The 17,115-nt window shown below is 40.0% G+C and overlaps 1 protein-coding gene across 1 annotated transcript; it reads left to right on the top strand.

The window, feature by feature from the left end:
- Nucleotides 1-8,305: 8,305 nt before the first annotated feature.
- Nucleotides 8,306-16,843, top strand: TAF13 (TATA-box binding protein associated factor 13). The gene is made up of 4 exons (XM_067727127.1): nucleotides 8,306-8,436; nucleotides 9,154-9,232; nucleotides 13,021-13,118; nucleotides 15,183-16,843. The coding sequence occupies exons 1-4, from the start codon at nucleotides 8,410-8,412 to the stop codon at nucleotides 15,351-15,353; spliced, it is 375 nt and encodes a 124-aa protein (XP_067583228.1). The 5' UTR covers nucleotides 8,306-8,409; the 3' UTR covers nucleotides 15,354-16,843.
- The last annotated feature ends 272 nt before the right edge of the window (nucleotides 16,844-17,115 follow it).

Here is a 17,115-nt window from a genome sequence, read left to right as displayed (position 1 = left end):
GTGAGGCTGTGTCTGAACTTTCAAATGAAATTAGGAACCCCGTAACAAAAACAAGTCGCAAATTTCATATGCTAAAGCTACACGTTGTCGGGAAACGCTTAGGTAATGCCTATTTGTATGAATTTTTCTTTAAACTATCAGGATAGTCTCGATTGACTCCTGTATTTAGTTAAAGTGGGGTCACCTCGGCCACTTTAGGAAACGGCGATATCGGGATAGCCCTTCTCACAACACTTTCACAGCTTGACGATACCTTCAGTTTAATGGTGGCCCAGGATGGAGGAGACAAAGCCGCAGATCCCAATTCAATTTGTACATTGAAATTCTTAATTGCACACAGCTTGACCTGCTTTATTAGAGTCCGGGCTAAAGTGCAACTGAGTCGTCCGAGGCTGAAACTGTAAAGTTACTAGTCCGCAGTTGTTGTCAGGTCCTAAAGGGACCCTCTGCCCCTCTTGCTATAGTGCCATCTGCTGGCTGTGGCCTGCTTGGTTACGCAGAAGAAAAGCTACCAAAGCCTCCTACGAGCTGGAGTAGAAAGGCAAGCCAATAAAAGTCTGATGCAGGACAGACTCCTTGTGAAAATGTGCTTAAATGCAGAAACAAACAAAAAACCAGGGAAGACATACAGGACAAAATAAGACAAAGCAAATAAATGTGTGCAAATACATACACAGACGAATCTCCCTGCCCAAAAGAATTGCTAAGGACTACTCAAAAACAAAACAAGACAATAAAAAATCCCTAATTGTCTTTGCCTTTGAACTTTTCATCAATAGTTATCTAAAACAGTATCAGCACTAGTATCATCACTGGCAACTGTTAGTTCCCTGCACCAAAGCTAGATAAAAGCCCCAAGATACTCTAACCAGGTCCTAAACAAATTCATGTTCCCTAATTTAGACTGAATCATGTAGCTCATCTTCATCTAAAAAAATTCTCCTTTCTTACATACTATGGAACTGTGCTATCCTCCCTGACCCGCACTTCGTTGTTCTCTTTACCCAGGCTCTTTTTCCACGTAAACATAGACGTTCCTAAGATACCCTCACCCACTTTTTCTCATTATTAACCCTTACTTGGTGACCTATCATGTCCCCTGGCTTCAACTACCACCTCTACGAAGAGTTTTGTTTTGGTTTTGTTTTTGGCGAAGTGGCCGAGCCCTCCGCAGTGAAAGGGCGGAGTCCTAACCACTTGACCGCCAGGGAATTCCCCGTGCAGAGGTCTTAAGTTGATGTCCTACCCAAGCTCCAGTCCTACATTTCTAGCAGATGTTCTTCTGACATTTGAAATGTTTAAAACAAAACTCACCCCCTTCTGATTTCCCTGTTTCTATGGTTAATAGTCCTTTTCCCCTAATCACTGAATTTAGAATTTGTAAATTATCTTCGAATCGATTAACTCCTTTTTTTCCAAAATGTTGTTCCAATTGCCCCCTTTTCATTTCTACATCCATCACTTTAGTAATTTTACCATTTCAGTCTTCAAGCATCAATTAAATCCTCACAACAGTGAAAACTTATTTTTTTAAAACTGAATTATGCCTCAATTTATTCATTGTTTTATTTCTTCTATTTTTTGGTTGCATTGGGTATTCATTGCTGCGTGGGGGCTTTTCTCTCTAGTTGCAGTGAGGGGGGGTGGCTACTCTTCGTTGCAGTATGTGGCCTTCTCATTGCGGTGGCTTCTCGTTGCAGAGCACGGGCTCTAGAGCACAGGCTCAGTAGTTGTGGCTCGCGAGCTTAGTTGCTCTGCAGCATGTGGTATCTTCCCAGACCAGGGATCGAACTGGTGTCCCCTGCATTGGCAGGTGGATTCTTTTTTTTTTTTTTTTTGCGGTACGCGGGCCTCTCACTGTTGTGGCCTCTCCCATTGCAGAGCACAGGCTCCGGACGCGCAGGCTCAGCGGCCATGGCTCACGGGCCCAGCCACTCTGCCGCATGTGGGATCTTCCCAGACCGGGGCACGAACCCGTGTCCCCTGCATCGGCAGGCGGACTCTCAACCACTGGCAGGTGGATTCTTAACCACTGCGCCACCGGGGAAGTCCAGTGAAAACTTGCTTTTCTATAACATTTTTACTTTGTAAAGTGAACACACCTTGTCATAATATCTTATTTAATCCTTACAACTGCCTTATCACCCCTATTTTAGAGGTAATCTAAGGTTTAGGGTAAGGACTAACCAGTATCAGACTTGAACAATAATTCTGGTCTTCTGAACTCAGAACTAAAACATTTTGCTCCAGACCACAACTGCTGTTTCCTTTAACAGCAGCGACTGTCTGCTGAACATATGTTTAACTCCTTACCCTGCTATTCAAGGCCTTCCAGCAGAATTTTTCACTGTTCCCATAGGCAGACTTCAAGCTTCAGCTGCGAAAACACTGTTCAGTGTTCTTCAAATGTACTCTTTGCTTTCACATTTTGCTCATGCCCTCCTCTTTTGGAGATAACCTTTGTCTCTTCCTCTTTTCACTGGATGGAAACCACTCCAATTGTGTCATGCTCTGAAAGATAAGTCTTTCGTCCCCTGTCACTCTCGGAGTTTAAGAATAAAGATATCACAGTTGAAGAACTGGGAAGAGTAATTAGTTTTCTACTTATTATTTCAAAGGACAGTGATAGTCCACAGTATCTTACTGTTTCTTCTTTTTCCATGTGTCTATCTCTCTTTCTTCTTCCTACTCTTTCTTCCCATTTTTACATTTATTTCCTTCCTTCTTTCTCCTTCCACTGTATTTTTTCATTTCCAGGTTTTAAAAAGTATTTTACCAGGAATTCCCTGGCGGTCCAGTGGTTAGGACTCTGCGCTTTCACCGCCAAGGGCAAGGGGAGCCGGGTGCCGTGGCCAAAAAAAAAAATTTTTTTTTACCTTTTTTATTGATTAAAGTGAATCTCACCAGATTTTTATTTCAAAATTAGTTATACCAAGAATTTCATATTTTTTAAAATTATATTTTGCTTTCTTTCTGTAAAATTGAGTCATAATGGTTGCTCCTTTGTAGGGTTGTTGAAGGATTAAATAAATTACTATTTACAACAATATCTGGCATGAAGTAAGTGCTCCATAAATCTTAGCTTTCACTGTTGTTGTTCATTTGTTTAAAAAATATTTACACACTTTGCTAAATTTTGCAGGCGTAGAGGCAAAAAACGAGTCCCTGACCTCAGGGTACAAACTATATTGGCGAAGATAGATGAATAAACACATTTTAGTAGAGCACAGGCATTGTATGTGTAAAGACATTATCTTTGATCTTCACAACTGTTTTGCAGAATGGTTTTTTGGTGAGAAATCTGAGGCTCAAAGAAGGCACATGGGTGAGATCACAGAGCTAGTCTGTCTGACTTCAAAGCTCCCTTCCCCTTGTTATCACACTGCCTCAAATTAGGATTCTGTCCATTGATATTGATCTTTGACGATTTTGTTCCAAGCATTAGTGTTTCTGTTGTCCTGAAAAGCCCCAAAGCCTCACGCCAAAGCCTGGGTCACTGTCTCTCACAGCCCAAATGCAAGGGATAAATAGAGCCCCATTGCATGGGGACTCAATTCAGACAGTCCTTCCTCAGTTCATTTCAGCCTCCACTGGAGGACGGGCAGTTGTTGCCAAACGCCTGTCAGTCAAGAACAGTTGCCCGTTTGTTAGGGTTGTTGCAGTCCCTGTGGCAAACACTAATCAGTCATGGGGACCATGACTATGGGATTGTGGTTTAACCAAAGAGTAAGTTCAGTCCCAAAGGCACAGCTTGTAACAATAGCTTCATTGAATTACAACATATTTGAAAAGGGATGTCAAACAAGCATTAATTTATGCTACAAATATTTGTTCCGGGAGTCTGAGGAATGTGCTAGCCTTTGGGAGCTCAAAGGTGAATAAGAAACAGACTCTTTTCTTAGTAAGTTTTAAGATTTAGTGTACGAGACAAGCTGTGTGTATAAGTAATCAGAAAATACATTAGAAAGAAGTGTTGAAGGAAAATGAAAAGTAAGTGCTGGTGGGAGTGTAAGAGAGAAAGTGCCTTCAACTGGAGCACTCAGGGAAGGCTTGATGGAGGGGCAGACATGTTAGCTGGGCCTGAAAGACATGTAGCATTTCAACGGAAAAGAAAGGTATCCTAGTGGGAAAGGAGTAGTGTAACCATAGGCTTGAAGATGGTATAAGTTTGGGGCACAGCCCACTTTCCCCTTCCTCTTTCACTGCCTAACTCCATTCATCTCTCAGGTCTCAGCTCAAATGTTATTTGCACAAGGAAGTCTTCTCTGACTTCTTGGGTCCCCTTTCCCCATCATAATCTTCCAAAGCATACAATATCTATTTTATTCATGTCTCCCTGCTACATTGTAAGGTTCATGAACCCTGAACTGTGTATTTATGTTATCATTTTATCAACAGTCCTATAGTAAGTGCTGTTCAGGTGCTTGATAAATATTTGTTGCATGAATAATTGAAAGTGGCCTTGTGGAACTGGATTATAGAGTTCATGAAGGTAATGCTGAAAAGTAACTTATTGTAGTAGGTATTTATTGAGAAAAATCCATATATAAGTGGACCTACACAGTTCAAACCTATGTTGTTCAAGAGTCAACTGTATATTCTTCCCTTCCTCCTCCCTCACTTCCTCTTCATTTTTCTTCTTTTATCTTTTTCTGCCTCTTGGACCATTTCTTCTCTCTCTGTCCCGTGATGTACTGTTTCTGAGGATCTGCCCGTTGCCTCCCTTCTCTCACTTTTGTTTCTGTGCAGTGTTTAAACGATTGCCCCCGCATTGATGTCTCCCATGCCATTTTCTCTAGTCCTGATTTCTCTGGATTTCCAGACCTGCACCTCCATCTGTCTACAGGACACCTCTAGACTCTCACACTCAGACTGAACTCATTTCCTTCCCTCCCCAGTTGCTTTTCCATTTTACTTTCCAATTCATATTAATAGCATTCCATCTGGATATAAACCTCTCTCTCCATAGCTCTCAGATTCATTCAGACACAAAGTCCTGTGATTTCTGCTCCTAAAATTCCTTTGTCTTAATTCATGTTCTAATCAGCTCTCATCCTAGGTGGTCTCCCTGCTGAAGTGATTTTTTATTTTAAAGATGGGTCATGTGACTCTTCTGCTTAAAGACCTCCCAGGCACTCGGCACTTTGAATGAAGTTCAGTCTCTGAAGAGAATATTCAAGGCCTTTCACAAACTCAAACTCCAGTTTCATTCCAGCCTCATTTTCTACATCTCCACCCAACAAACTTGACTCTGGCAACCCACCTGAAACATCCTCTAGAAGCACACCGTGACTTTTCACTCTCTGGGCTTTATTTCTGCTCTGCTCACAACACTGATTTTTTTTTCCTTTACATTTTGGATCTCAGGCTCAGAATGTTGAATTATTCACACTCCACAGTTCATGCCATACTATTGTAACTGACCCTTCCCAAGTCCTTCACTTGTTATGTATCTTATGCATTCTCTTTATCCCTATTCTTATGTCTCCTACCCTGTAACCTCCCTAATGTATTTGATGTCTATGCTTTTTTTATACGTTCCTGTAAAATATGTATTTTTTGTGTGTATATGTGTTTAATATACATAAACGGTCTTTTGTTATAGAGCTCATATTTCTTACTTTTTAAATTTAGCGCTCTGTTTCTAAGCTCTATCCATGTTGCTAGTCTATTGCTTCTGATTGTTGTATAGTACACCTTGGTGTACATCCAGCACATTTTACCTATCCATTCCCCTGATAATGGACACTGTGAATATTTTATACCTGATTCCCTGGACAAGGCCAGTGTTTCATTACTACCTCACATAGCAGTTCTCAACCCTTTCAGACCAAACAAACTTCCTTAAATAACAAATATGTCTCCTTTATTATTCTGAAATGAAATTCACAAATGATATAACCTACTATGGTATGCAGCCTCTCAGATAGCCCCCAATGATGTCTGCCTCCTGGTATTCTCATCCTTGTGTAATCCCCTCCTCTTGAGGGTGGGCTGCATTTATTGATTTCTGGTGAATAGCATAGGGCAAAAATGATGGGATGTCACTTCCAAGGTTAGGTTACCAAAAAAACTGTGTTCTTGGGTCCTGGTTCTCTCCCTCACCTGCTCTGAGAGAAGCCAGCTGCCCTAGGAAGTTGACATGGCAAGGAATGGAGGGAGGCCTCTGACAATAGCCAGTGAAGAACTGAGGCCCTTAATGTAACCTGAAGTAGCTGAATCCTGCTGACAACAACGTGAGTGATTTTGGAAGCAGATCCTTCCCCATCAATACCTCAGATCAGACTGAGGCCCAACCAACACCCTGACTGCAACATAAGGGACCTTGAACCAGAGGCATCCAGCTAAACTGTGCCCAGATTCCTCACAGAAACTGTGTGATAAATGTTCATTGTTTTAAACCACTAAGTTTTGGGATAATTTGTTTCACAGTAATAATAACTAACCTAACTACCCACGTAACTATAAAATATAATGTCCTAACTATAATGTAAAGTAAAATAAAGACAGTAAATTATAATAATATGTGTTTCAATATGTAAATGCTCAGTTATGACTACACTAGCGGGTATAATGATTTCAGATGCTTGCACCCATATGTATATGCTTGCACCATGAATGCAGGAGCTAAAATGCAGACTGATTCCAGTGAGTTTTGGCTATCCAAACTATTACAACTGATACAGCCTTTCATGACATTGTTTCCTGAAATGTTTCACAGCTCTTGATAAGTTGCAAATAAAACAAAGAACTATATCTCTCCAATTTCAGGGTAGTTACTGTTTGGGGGAAAACTCTCAGCTTTTTCCTTCCTGTGTATCTTTCTCCTTTACTTTTACACTGAACGCTTCACTTATGACACTTCTCATGACCAAATATGTGGGTCCCCCCTCCCCCCTTCACACCAAACAATTCTGTGACAGCAGCTGGGTGTCCTGCAATTTAACTCAATACTGACGCTATTTACCTGGAGATAGTTTTAGATCCCACTGATCAAAGGCTCAGTCCCGCAAGACTGCTCCCAACTTTAGATGCCAATCGAAAGTAGTAGGTCCCCAGGTTACCCACAACTTCTGTCTGACTTGGCTAAAATTCAGAGGTTTCCATGACCTCCTCCCCCTTGGATTTGGTTATTTCCTAGAACAACTCACAAAACACAGGGGAACACGTTTACCAGTTTATTAAAGGGTATAGTAAAGGATACAGATGAAGAGACACATAGGGCAAGGTCTGAGAGGATCCTGAGCACAGAGCTTCTGCCTCCATGAAGTTGGGGGTGCATCACCCTCCAGGTAAGCGGATGTGCCCCCCAACCTGAACACTCTCTGAACCTCCTACTATTGGAATTAGTAGGCAATACAAGGCAATTGTTATGCCTTGTATAGGCATGATTAATTACTAACTCCATTTCTAGTTCCTCTCCCCGCTCTGGAGAGGGCTGAAAATTCCAAGCTTCTAATCATGGCTTGGTTTTTCTGGTGACACAGCCAGGAGCCATCCAGGAGCCCACCCAGAGTTGCCTCATTAGAACAAAAGACGCCCTAGTGTTCTTATCACTTAGCAAATTACAAGGGTTTTAGGAGCTCTGTGCCAGGAAGAGGGGTGGGGTGGGTGAGCAGAGACCAATACATATACTTTCTACTATCTCACAGTTGCGTTCCTAGAAAATTCAGTGTACCTTAAAAGCATAGGAAAATGCTTTGTGTTTATATGTTAACAAAGTTATGTTCTAGTCCCAGCTAATTATGAACAGATTTTTCACTCACAGGAATGTTTAGCAGGACATTCAGAAATAGTGTATTGTGGAACAATCTTTCCCTGGTGACATCATCTCTTGCATTGCAGAACACTTTATATCCCTAGCTTTAGCCTTCTAATGTCCCTGGTTTTCCCAAGCACTGTTCTGATTAAAAAAACAACAAACAAAACCACAAAAATTAAATCCTCAGTCTAAGGGGAGATAACATTCCCTTGAGAACTGGTAGCGAAGTACAATATCCCCAATAACGAATAAGCTTGGCAATAAATCATAGTGGTACTCTAAGTTGTTGAAATTGTTTACACCCCTGGCTAGCCCCTCAATGATCCAAAGCTTCGCAGTCCCGAATAAGGAAGCGGTGATCTGATACGCAGAAGCAAGTTCAAGGAGACAGCGAGATACACGGCACCTAGCCAGTGATTTCCTTTTCGTTGCTAATTTTTAATTCCTTCTTGCCAAGACGACACCCATCCCTCCTTTAGTACTGCTGTGGTTTCACCGCTGGGCGGGACGCGCACGCTCCACTTCCGCAGGCGGGTTTCCAACTAGGCCCCGCCCCACCTCCTCGCGTCACCGGAAGTGAGGCCGCGGAAGTAGTAAAACCCGCTCCATGGGATGCGGGCGCGCTCTGGAGGTGGCTGGTTGCTGGGATGGCAGATGAAGAAGAAGACCCCACGGTGAGTGACCGCCTCTGTTCCAACCCACTTTTTTATTCACTCCCTCGGGCACCGTAGCGGAGGCCGAGAATCGGGTTTGTTTTCCTTAGTGAATTCAGCCGAGAGAATCGGGGACTTCACCCCGTGCTAGGCTTTTTCTTCCGATTAGTCGTAGGACGCGGGGCAGGAAGAGTAGGAGGGGGGTCCCCTGCCCTTTGCTTTTGGTCCATATTTGCCAGACACCCTTTGAAACACCTAGAGAATCATCAGAGGACAAAGCTAGTATTTGTTCTCTGTGAGCAAAGTTATTTAACTTTGAGCCTCGGTTTTCATGTCATAAAATAGGCTTAAGTCTCACTTGAGGAAAGTTCTTAGCACTGTGTAAGCAGTGCTTAGTAAATGCTAGTTTTGCTTACTTTTATTCAATATCACCTCTTTTAATAGTAAAACTGTCTAGAAATAGGCCAACTTTGTTGGTTAAAAAAAAGAATGTATGGTCGTTGGAACTGCTCCAGGAGAGGCAGTACAGTTGTTGTGGACATTGTAGAAGCCATTCCTGTGTGAGTCTGAAGTTGGATAGGATAGTTGTAAGGCCCCTAAAATGCTAAGGTTTCATGGTTTTTTGCTGCTTGCTTTATTTAGGCTTTCTGGCATGACATCAGTGTTGAAGATGGAAAAAAATGTTAATTATTTAAAAGTCAAAAGCAGTGCTTGACGTATATACATTTTAACTTATAGTTTGAGGAAGAAAGTGAAGAAATTGGAGGAGGTGCAGAAGGTGGACAGGGTAAAAGAAAGAGACTTTTTTCTAAAGAATGTAAGTAGTATTTGACAATGATTTTTTATAGATAAAAACTTCTGGGTATGTCGGTTCAAAGTAGATTTATTGTTCTGAATGTGTTTCCTTGTAGGGACAATATTCTCAGACTTGTGCATAAATTCTGTTTAACCTGTGAATCACAGATAGTAATAACCCTAACCCCAATTTATGTATTTATATATATGCGTGTATACACACACACACATACACACACACCCATACTTTTTTTTTTTTTTTTAAGTAAAGAGATGTGATCAGTGTTTCAGTTCAGGGCCTAAGAACATACCTCCGTTACCTCCCCTGTCCCTTACCTTTAAGCAGTAGGAGCAGGGACTCCTTTGACTGTAAGCCAAAGGTTCTTTTGGATCCTGGAACAGGTGCTGAGGGTAGGAATTAAGTTGGGGCTTTGGACTAAGGCAATGGACAAGGCAGGAAGATGATGGACAATGTGAGGCAGTCCAGTGGCATAGAGATTATAAGGTTTTGGTTGTCTAGTCTGTTCCCTCAGTAGACCTTTTGTGGCAGCAACAAGGAGAGCTGCTGCTACTACTGATGTTCAAGGTCAGCCCCTTTAAGGCACCGTGAGAAAGTGCTCTCCATCTCCCAGTCCTGAGAAGGCGACACATCACCTGATTTATTTATGCTAGTTCCGATGTAAGCAGTTCCCAAATGCTCTTGAAACTACAGAGTCAATATGTGGGTTTTTTTTTTTTGCCATTCAAATCCCTTCCTATATCTCAATTTCTCACCTTAAGTTTACCACTACTTATTCCATCTCTGATGTTATTTACTCCATTTGTACGTGGTTTTACCTAAGTCGGCATAAGAAGGGGATTCCTACACCAGAGCATCCCAGAGTGATGACAAGAATTTGGAATCTTCACAGCCTTTTCCTTGTCTTACCTGAATCTTCCTATGACTTACTGACCAAGATCTGTTCTCCTAGACCTTCTTTTTTAAAAAAAATTTTTGCTAATATAACACAAAATTTCAAAGCATTCACTTTTATTTGTTTATGTCTTTACAGACCCTTTAACCAAATGCAGTTCACATACTTCCTGTCTAATATGATTTTGCTTTTCCAGTGAAGTATATTTCCCTACTGATGAATTCTCCCCATCAGAATGTTAATGACAAGGTATCTCCCTCAAAATATTTAAGGAAAAATATTAAGTTTACAGTGGAGAATCCTGGCAGACATTACTTTAGCCAAGTGATCAAAGTTAATAAGATCACCAGTAATATATGTTGACATTACATACCCTTGATATGACGCATTAAGAGGTACATCATCACTGTGATTCCCTTTCTAGTAATGCATAACCATAACCTAATCATGAGAAAACATCAGACAAACCCAAACTGAGGGACATTCTACAAGATAACTGACCAGTATTCTTCAGAAGTGTCAAGGTTATAAAAGACAAGGAAGGGCTTCCCTGGTGGCGCAGTGGTTAAGAATCCACCTGGTAATGCAGGGGACATGGGTTCGAGCCCTGGTTTGGGAAGAACCCACATGCTGCAGAGCAACTAAGCCCGTGCGCCACAACTACTGAGCCTGCGCTCTAGAGCCCACGAGCCACAACTACTGAAGCCCGCACGCCTAGAGCCCGTGCTCCTCAACAAGAGACGCCACTGCAGTGAGAAGCCTGTGCACCACAACAAACAGAGACCCCCACTCACCACAACTAGAGAAATCCCGTGCGCAGCAACGAAAACCCAACGCAGCCAAAAATAAATAAATAAATATATAAATTAAAAAAAAAAAAGACAAGGAACGTCTGAGGAACTGTCACAGAACAGAGGAAACTAGGGAGGCATGACAACTAAATATTGTGGGATCCTGAAACAGAAAAGGTACACTAGTGGAAAAACTGGTACAATCTGAATAAGTTACGTATTTGTACCAGTGTTAATTTCTTAGTTTTGAGAAATGTCTTTGGTTGTGTAAGATGTTAACATAAGGGGAAGCTGGATATAGGAATTCGGGAACATTGTGCTGTTTTTGCAACTCTTCTCTAAGTCTGAAATTATCTAAAAAAACAAACGAAAAAAAAAGCAAACAAAAATTTCAGAATCCAAAAAACACAGAGGGGAGAAAATATTGGCTCCTGTGTTCGTTTTCTCCCTCCTGTATCTGGACCTAAAAGCTTTTGCCAGAATAAACCCTAGGGGCACTTCTCTATCCTAGTCTGACTTCTAGGTCACCTGTTTCTTTTCTTCCGCAGGCCTGGTCTACTGTCTTCTTAGTTCTGCCTGCTTTTGCTTCTCCTAAATGGAAATTATTCTTAACGTACTCATTCCTACTTTTAGAAGTGTTCTAGGAGTTCGTTCCATTTATTTATTTATTTCTTTATTTAATTTTTTTTTTTTGCGGTACGCAGGCCTCTCACTGTTGTGGCCTCTCCCGTTGTGGAGCACAGGCTCCGGACGCGCAGGCTCAGCGGCCATGGCTCACGGGCTCAGCCACTCCGCGGCATGTGGGATCTTCCCGGACCGGGGAACGAACCCGTGTCCCCTGCATCGGCAGGCGGACTCCCAACCACTGTGCCACCAGGGAAGCCCCGTTCCTTTTTTTTAAATGTAAAACTTAAATACAATAAATTGCACTAGTCTTCATTGAACAGCTTGATGAATTTTCCATATATACATATACTTGTAACCACCAGTCAGATCAAGATACAAAACATTTCTAACATATGACAGAGTTTCTTAGTATTTCTATACCCCTTTGAGAATCTGCTAAGAGTTGATTCTTCTTCCCAGAAAAATGCACACACAAATAAAGTATAAAATTTTTACATGTAATTTCAGTAGGGTTCCAGGACTTCTCAAAACTTGTCCATGGACTGATTGGGAGTTTATAGGCTATAGCATAAGAATCCATATGGATCTCATCTGCCCTAAATTACCAAGAAGTGTAATAGTGTTGTGGGTAGGAGTATAGACTCTGGAGCCAGATCATCTGGGTTCAAATTCAAGTTCCATCTCACTATCTGTGTGACCTTGGGTAAATCACTTAAACTCTATGCCTCAATTTTCTCATCTATGTAGAAAGGGGATAATAGTAGTTTCTACTTCAGAGGATTGTCCTGAGGATTAAATGCGCTTACAACAGTGCCTGGCATGTAGTAAGGGCTATATAAGTTTTAGCTATTAGCAGTTATTTTCATTACTCTGTAGACTTTTCTTCTCTTTTGCATTTTCTATGGTTCCTTCAGATGAAGACTAAAAGGGCTTTGCTGGCAGTTGCTTTGATCCAGGGAATAAAATGTCAAGATTCTGTATAGTAAGCCCTTTGCTTTCTCCTTTTGATTAACCTGTTCTTCCTATAAGAAGGTAATTGGAGCACTTTCTCTCATGTCCTCTTCCTTATGGTAGTATCAGAAAGGATTTTGCCTTCTTTTTTCCAAGACCTCCCCCTCACCCCCTGAAAACACTCCCAGTAAAGGCTAAACCATTGCTACTCATCCTGTTCCTGCTACGAAGTTTCCTACTTAAAGGTATTCTGGGGTTGTTGGTGAGTAGATAATAGAGATTAGGGAAGGAATATTGATATCAAGGTTCAGTAGCTGGGAGGGAAGGGGAGTTCCTACCTAGGGAAGGCTAGGTAAGAACAGTTGGTTATGTGCTAGTGGTTAATACCTTTTACACCAAAATCCATACTTGGAGACAAGAAATACAATGTAAATATACTTTCATACCAATATCTTCTATAGCTTAGTTCTAATTTGAAAAAGTATTGGTCAAGTTTGTTTAAACAAAAATGATTGTTCTTTTTACAGTACGGTGTATGATGTATGGGTTTGGGGATGACCAGAATCCTTATACTGAGTCAGTAGATATTCTTGAAGACCTTGTCATAGAGTTCATCACTGAAATGGTAAGTTTTTTTGGTAATTGGTCTTAGTTAATTAAGGAATAGATTTGAAATTCTAACTTTTAGATAAGACTAGAACTATGGCATCCTTTGAAATAAGCTTGAGTGCCATTTGAGTGCCTGTTTTGTGGAAGTTACTATTTATCATTAAGGATAGAGAGAGATAAGTGTGTGTGGGTGTATACACACACACATACACAAACACCCACACACACATGCACACACAATATATTCTACCCCCTCCTCTGAATTTTATTTATAAGGACATAATTATAAGATCCTTGAATAAAATGTAAAATATTACCCATAATCCGATCATCCAACATAAATTTCCCTCTTCCAGTATTTATGTAAAGATATACAGTGTTTTACATAGTGTTGATCATAGTAAACATTCTTTTTACTCAAAGTTTTTAATACATATTTCCTATGTTCTGATCACAATTATTTTAGTAGCTGCATAAAATTCATTCAAATTATTTTCTAATATACTTAACCATTTCCCTATTGAAATTATTTACATATTATTTTCAACTGAGTAGATAAGTTTGAATGACCATATTCATGAAATTTCCCCCTTCTCTGGATATGTTTGCAGGGATGGGAATACTGAGTTTGTTTGTGTTCAGTTCTTATGAATTTTTACCCTGTGTTTTGGACTATTTCCTTCGTAAAGAATAATAGAAGTAAAATTACTGGGTCAGAGAGTCCATTTTTTAAATCTTTTTCTGCTTATGAAAGTAATATTGATTAAATTTAGAAAGTATTAAAGAGTGCAGGGGAAAAAATAAAAATCTGTAATCCTTCTACCTAGAGATAACTAATGCTGAGATTTTAGTGAATATTCTTTTGTCTTTTTACACATATTTTTAAACTTTATAAAACTGAAATCATACAGTATATATAGTCGTAGAACCTGCTTTTTCACTTAGGTACGTCTACAACATTTTCCCTGTGTCACCGCATAATTAATATTTTTGATGGCTTCACAATATTAATTGACTAGGTGTGCTCAAATTTGTTCAATTTATTAAATATTTAATTTCCCTTTTTCAGTCATTAGAAATAATGCTGTGATGAATTTTTGTTTTTGCAGTATGAATATGTAATGGTAGGGGATGAGATTTGATTTTAAGGAAACCCACCAATATTTATCAGCTACTGAAATGGACACAAAGTTTAAATGAAGCGGTGGTTACAAAGAAATAAAATTATTTTATGCAAATGAAGACAAACTACATATATCAAAACACACAGAAAGAAACATCAGTGCAAATGGATAAAGAAGATGTGGCACATATATACAATGGAATATTACTCAGCCATAAAAAGAAATGAAACTGAGTTCTTTGTAGTGAGGTGGATTGACCTAGAGTCTGTCATACAGAGTGAAGTAAATTAGAAAGAGAAAAACAAATACCATATGCTAACACATATATATGGAATCTAAAAAAAAAAAGGTTCTGATGAACCTAGGGGCAGGATAGGAATAAAGACGCAGACATAGAGAATGGATTTGAGGACACAGGAGGGGCAGGGAAGGGTAAGCTGGGACGAAGTGAGAGAGTAGCATTGAAATATATACACTACCAAATGTAAAATAGATAGCTAGTGGGAAGCAGCTGCATGACACAGGGAGATCAACTCAGTGCTTTGTGTCCACCTAGAGGGGTGGGATAGGGAGGGTGGGAGGGAGACACAAGAGGGAGGGGATATGGGGGTATATGTATACGTATAGGTGATTCACTTTGTTAAACAGCAGAAACTAACACGACATTGTAAAGCAATTACACTCCAATAAAGATGTAAAAAAAAATTTTTTTTAAATCAATGAATTTGATAGTTTTAATGTCCTTAATATTAAAATGTCTATAAAGCATTGAAACATTGCTAATAACGGTATAAAGTGGACAAAGGACATTAATAGAAAGACAATTCATAAGTGACTAGCTATAATAATTAGAAGAGAAAGTTTCAAACTCACCAGCATTAAATAGACACAAGTTAAAAGAATAAAATGTTAGATTTTTAAAAAATTAATTGAATTTAATATTTTTTTTGTAATAGACTCACAAGGCAATGTCAATTGGAAGACAAGGTCGGGTACAAGTTGAAGATATCGTCTTCTTGATTCGAAAGGACCCAAGAAAGTTTGCTAGGGTTAAAGACTTGCTTACTATGAATGAAGAATTGAAACGAGCTAGAAAAGCATTTGATGAAGCAAACTATGGATCTTGACACCTTTGGTACTTTCTGAAGCTTCATTATTTTCTGGGGAAACCATATTTAATAACTATATTTTCCACAGTAAGTTTCTGATATCTAGCCATGTGAATGAAAGATAGAGAACCACAACGTTTTCAGTCTTTATTCATGTCTTCAATTTTAGAGTGATATTTGAGCCTTTAATTGCCTGCCGTTATATTACTATACTTTGAATTACTTACTGGATTTTAATGACCACATGTAAGTCAAAGTACCTTGCAAACCATTCAGTTCCTTCTGATTTTGTGCCATTGTAGGCTGTACTGTGGCTGTTTAATATGTGAAATCTCAATGGTACCTTTGATAGCTAAGACATGTGTTTGATGTTTCTAAAGTTTTTAGATTACAGTAGTCTAAGTTATTAAAAGATAGTGAACTGGTTTGTGTTTCTTTTAAGGAGAAAATGATAGAAAATACAGCCTTTTTAAGAGTGTTTGTCTTAAGATAATTTGTTTTAATACTCTTCTTTAGATAACAAGTGATTTTTTTGATTTTAATTTTTTGAGAAACTAAAAGTTTCCTATGAATTCTTCTGTGTTGGAAGACCTATTTGATTTAAAATCTTTTGGGCTGGGCTTCCCTGGTGGCGCAGTGGTTGAGAGTCCGCCTGCCGATACGGGGGACACGGGTTTGTGTCCCGGTCCAGGAGGATCCTGCGTGCCGTGGAGCACCTGGGCCCGTGAGCTGTGGCTGCTGGGCCTGCCCATCCGGAGCCTGTGCTCCGCCACGGGAGAGGCCACAGCAGTGAGAGGCCCGCGTACCGCAAAAAAAAAAAATCTTTGGGTCTTATACTGTTTGTCAGGTTTTAAGAGAACTCATTTCCCCAGGTCAAATAAAACTTCTAAATATAAGTGTTTTCAGTAGCAGGAATGGCATTGCTGAAAAAGCTGATGGTAGGATAAGCATTTGGGGTCGTGTTTTTTTTTTTTTTTTTTTTTGCGGTATGCGGGCCTTTCACTGTTGTGGCCTCTCCAGTTGCAGAGCACAGTCATCCAGACGCGCAGGCTCAGCGGCCATGGCTCACAGGCCCAGCCGCTCTGCTGCATGTGGGATCTTCCCGGACCGGGGCACGAACCCGCGTCCCCTGCGTCGGCAGGCGGACTCCCAACCACTGCACCACCAGGGAAGCCCAGGGGTCGTGTTTTATTAACATATTTGTTAGTACTTGTTCATTGTGGAAATGTGTACTTGACTAAGACCACGTGTGGCTATGGAAACCACTTTTGTAGTTCAGCATATACAGGTTTTGTGTGTATTTAGCTTATTGTATTATTCTTGCACTTAGCTTAAAGTAAGGATTTAAAATTGCATTTAAGGGGATCATTGGATATTACTGTTTGTGAAACTGAATGTTTTGTGTGCTGCTTATAAACATTATGAATCAGTACTTAGGAAAATTTTACTTTCTTAACCTATCAATATAAGGAATAAACTATGAAAAATTAAAAAGATTAATACTTGAATTTGACTATGTGATTTATCAGCTTTTCTCCCCAATGTAATTCTAGCTGCTTAATGTCACTAAAAACTTTTTTTCCATATTATTCGTGTAATGCTTCTGAATTGGTAATGAGATTCAAGATAGCTGGGCTGATCTTTTTATTTGAAAAAGTAAAAACCAGTTAAAAAGCAACTTTAGTCTAAACTGAAATCAAGACTGAGAGTGGAATAACAAAAGATCAATATCACTATTTTTTTTTTTTTTTTTGCGGTACGTGGGCCTCTCACTGTTGTG

This window comes from Pseudorca crassidens, chromosome 2, assembly GCF_039906515.1.
Source record: "Pseudorca crassidens isolate mPseCra1 chromosome 2, mPseCra1.hap1, whole genome shotgun sequence".
NCBI classification, from domain to species: Eukaryota; Metazoa; Chordata; class Mammalia; order Artiodactyla; family Delphinidae; genus Pseudorca; species Pseudorca crassidens.
The sequence above is the reverse complement of the archived record's forward strand: the minus strand, read 5'-3'. Positions and strand labels throughout refer to the sequence as shown.